Source organism: Rhincodon typus, chromosome 26, assembly GCF_021869965.1.
Source record: "Rhincodon typus isolate 14 chromosome 26, sRhiTyp1.1, whole genome shotgun sequence".
In the NCBI taxonomy this organism is placed as follows: Eukaryota; Metazoa; Chordata; class Chondrichthyes; order Orectolobiformes; family Rhincodontidae; genus Rhincodon; species Rhincodon typus.
This window is the reverse complement of record NC_063357.1, coordinates 44,608,085-44,612,267: the sequence shown is the minus strand read 5'-3', so window position 1 is coordinate 44,612,267 and position 4,183 is coordinate 44,608,085. Positions and strand designations below refer to the sequence as shown.

Sequence of the window (4,183 nt, the reverse complement as noted above, 5' to 3'; positions counted from 1 at the left end):
ATGGGGAAAGAGGTCTGAATTTGAAGGTGGAAGAGACACGATTAATTGTCGGTAAGTGTTTTATATGTTTCCATTTTTGTTTTTTTTGAAGTGAAATGGTTTCAGCTGAGGCCCTGGCATTCATAATGTTACATCACTAAATGGAAAATAATTAAGTGAAGAAGTTTAAACCCTCCTGGATTTCCTAAGAAACGGACAGAATGCCAAATTTGTGAATTATCACTAGCTCAATTATTTGCAGAAAGAAACTGCTAGTTCACTTCTGACTCTCAAAAGTCACTCAACGAAATTTGCTGTGGCAGTATTTTCTTTCCATGATCACATTGCAAAAAAAAAAGCCCTTTTTTAAACTGGCAGTAATCCCAATGTAATGAAATCAAAATAAGTAATGGTAGAATAAAAGCAAAGTACTGTGGGTGCTGAAGATCTGAGCTGGAGAAACTTAGCAGGTCTGACAGCAACTGTGGAGAGAGAAACAGTAATGTTTCAAGCCCGATATGACTCAACCCATTCCCAAATAAGTCATTTTGGACTTGAAATGTTAGTTTTGTTTCTCTCTCCACAGATGCTGTTAGACTAGCTGAGTTATCCAGTGCTTTTCTGTTTTATTTTCAGTGATGCTTGAAACACTCAGCAATTCAGACAATCTTTGTTATAAGTTGGAAAAAACTTCCTGTTTCAGGCTGATGATGTTTTGGCAAACTTCAAAGGAAAAGTCATCAACCTAAAACATTTAACATTATCCCTTCACAGATGCTGCCAGATCTGATGAATATTTCTAGCATATGCAGTATTTTGCTTTAGCCATGATTTATTGAAATTGACGTTTGAGATATTTAGCTTCTGTTCAGACTTGATTAATTATTCTTTCTCATTTCCCTTTGTCTTGATGTTCATTCATATGATTTTTTTTCAGATAAGTTTGGATAAATGGTGTATGTTTATGTCAACATGTTTGCATATCTATTTTTTCATAGATTTATTTTCAGTGTATGGTGTCATATTCCTAAAGTCGCCCGGACAGTGAATCCAGCATTCAGGCTAATGTTCTGGGTGCATGGGTTCAAATATAACCTTGGTTGGTGGAATCTAAATTCAATTGATAATCTGGAATCTGTGCTTTGCTTAGACTGGTGTCTGTGAGCCGTCAGACCTACAGCAATGTCGTTGATTATTCGTTGTCCTCTGAAATGTCCTAGCAAGCAATTTAGTTAAAGCAGAATTAAGAATGGGCAACAAATGTTGGCCTTGCCAGTTATGCTCATATCCTATGAAAGAATAACTAAACCACTGTTATTTAAATAGTTAAGAGAAAAAAAGTGTATAATTCTTTGTAGTCCAAAATAACTTTACCTGATGTGAATATTTTCCTGCCCAGTAAACTAGTGTTTTCCTGTACATTGCACAAATTGGCTGTCCTAAATGCTTTATTTTAAAGATCTGTTTTGTGTAGACCATGCTTTTTAAAAAAAAATCAAATGGTTTCAATGGAAGCTAGTTATGCCACCATTATCAAATTGGTTTCTGAAATATCCCAGTCTGTTGACAATCCAGACTATAATCAACAAGCCAAAATGTTTAAAGTTGAAATGGTTAAGGGTCCTGCTGAAGATTTAGTTTGTGACTTCTTTTTTGACCAAAGACAATTTATTGGCTGCTTGGAAATTCTTTCTGATCTCTACTTATGTTTGTGGGTTGAGCTTATTGGGTCGATTGACAAACAGCATTTCTTTATAAAAGCTGTTCAGGGTATCTGTGCTCTTTTTCATAAAGGAAAAAATATTTTGGGCACTAAATGTTTGTGTTTTTTTTTTTGAAATTGTAGAACAGTCCCTATAGCAGAAAGATTCTTCACTAGTTCGACATCACTGACATTGAAGCATGCTGCTTGGTACCCTAGCGAAACTGAGGAACCACATGTTGTCATGTTGACCTCTGATAATTCTATAAGGTAATGTAATACACTGCTTGATCTAAAAGTTGCATTGCTTCATAATGGTGTTCCGTAACTTGACTATTCTGCATTAAGTCACTAAGCCAGCGCTTCAAATTCATGACACCTAACTGATGTAAAACATTTAAAACTAAAGAAAGATGTTCATTCGACTTTTTGGGAATGAAATGTTTGTCAGCTGTATACTTCTTTCCCCTTCCTCACAGCTGGTCCAAAATTTCATGTGGGCATTTTACATGTCTTGGGAAGATTGATTCAGGTGAACATCTGCGGACATAAGAGTCCTGTGTGTCTGTTAATTTGCCAGTACCATGGGCCCACAATTTTAAAACTGATTTTTCGCTATTATTGCACAGTGTGATCTTGTAAACTTGGGACAGCATGGCAGGTAGGTTTACTCTGGCTTTAATAGGATTATTTAAAGTTAATGTGGTCTCTCACATTGTTTTGTTGCATGCCCATTAGTGAGGATCAAAGTAGGTGAATATTTGTTCTCTTCCCATAACTATTCAATTATGTCATCATAGGTTCTATGATTTAAAGCAGCCACAGACTCCAGTAAAGACATTCAGCCTTACTCAGTGTGAAGAGGAAAATATTCTACCAGCATCACGGTAAAAATGTTTATCATTTTGCTTGTTCTGTGACATGATTTGTACTCTTATTTTTTCTTAAATATAAGAATTGTAAAATGAGCATTAATATTATTTAACCAACTTGTGTTTTCCATCTGCTGACCTTTCCTGCTAAGACCCAAATGACTAAATTATCATAGTTTACTTTTTCCTTGTTACTGTGTTTTTGAGCATTATCTCTTAATTGTCTGCTGAAAGTACAAACTTGTCTGTTGTATATGAAAGAACCTGTATTTGTATAACTCCTTTCTTGTCCTCAGCAATCCAAAGCACTCAGTGGCAAGTACTGTTAGCATTGCTGCTGTATTTGCCTCCATTATATGTGCAGCATGTTCTGTCAAACGTTTGCAAATTATTCCTGCTGCTTTGCTGCCTGACTCGCTGTGTTCCTCCAGCTCCATACTATTGATTCGTTTATTTGTATTAATTGAGAATAAGATGTTGTTCTGATCATACCATCGATGGTGTATTACATATTCTGAGAACTACATTATAGAAAAGATATTTGAAACACAGAAAGCATCAGCAAAGCCAATGAACACTTGGGAAAAACTCAACAGTTTGAATAATAAATCCTTTCTGTTCACTCACATAGACATGCAGGACTTGCCACCTTCTATGAAAGACAGCACCTGTAACAATATAGCAATCTTTATTGCTGCACTGAACAGTTAATTCTGATGAAAGGTCGTTCATCCAAATTGTAAACTGTTTCTTCCTCTGCATATATTGGCAACAATAGTGTTGTCATAAAGCCCATCTGAGCTGAAATACTTTATAAATTTATCAATTGCAGAAAACTTCATTAATTTTTGTTCACCAGAGGCTCATAACAAAAAAAGAAATCTTAAATTACTTCTCACTCCAGGGGAAGCAAACTTTCATTTGTTATCTCTCCGGGCCTTCCATCCGTAACCTCTTGGGTTCGCCTTTACACTTTTTTTTCCAGGGAAGTTATTTACTCTTTCTTCCTGACTATATCTGTCTTTCATTGGCTTTGCTGGTGCTTTCCATGTTTCAAACATCCTTTCTATAATGTAGTTCTCAGAATATACAGTACTCCATTTGTGGTATGATCAAGCCAACATCTTGTATATTTTCAATGACAACTTTATACTTGATGTCTCATATAAGCCCCTTATTCTATTATTTCTCTATTAGAACCTTTTCCACCTGTGCTTACATCTTTAAAGGTCAATGTACCTGGAGGTGTTTGCTTTTCCTTTTGTTTACTAAGGATTTCTGAACATATTCAAACAGAATTTTGATTTTGATTTGATTTATTGTTGTCACATGTACTTAGATACAGTGAAAAGTTTTTTTACGTGCATTACAGGCAGATCATAGCGTACAAAGGTCATGGGGTGATTGAACAAAGCGAGGAATACAAAGTTACGGCTGCAAAGAAGGTGAACGGACTTAGAATTGAGGTTTAAAAGTGCAGAACAATTTTAAGAAATCAGAATGAGATCTGCTGTAGAGAGCTTGCAAAGAGTCACCCAGTGTCAGCATTGTCTTGAAATCAAATATGTGATTGACTATTTTCAAAAGCAGCCATCACATATTTGGATTCAAGATGATGCTGACACAGGGT

General features: G+C 35.6%; 1 protein-coding gene across 1 annotated transcript in view; it reads left to right on the top strand.

Annotated features, from left to right (window-relative positions):
- Nucleotides 1-6: 6 nt before the first annotated feature.
- Nucleotides 7-4,183, top strand: part of nup88 (nucleoporin 88) — a 76,208-nt gene continuing 72,031 nt past the window's right edge. Inside the window, exons 1-3 of the mRNA XM_048612830.1 lie at nt 7-51; nt 1,826-1,951; nt 2,482-2,568. Coding sequence (XP_048468787.1) covers nt 1,926-1,951; nt 2,482-2,568 — 113 coding nt within the window. The 5' untranslated portion in view covers nt 7-51; nt 1,826-1,925. The remainder of the gene's footprint in view (nt 52-1,825; nt 1,952-2,481; nt 2,569-4,183) is intronic.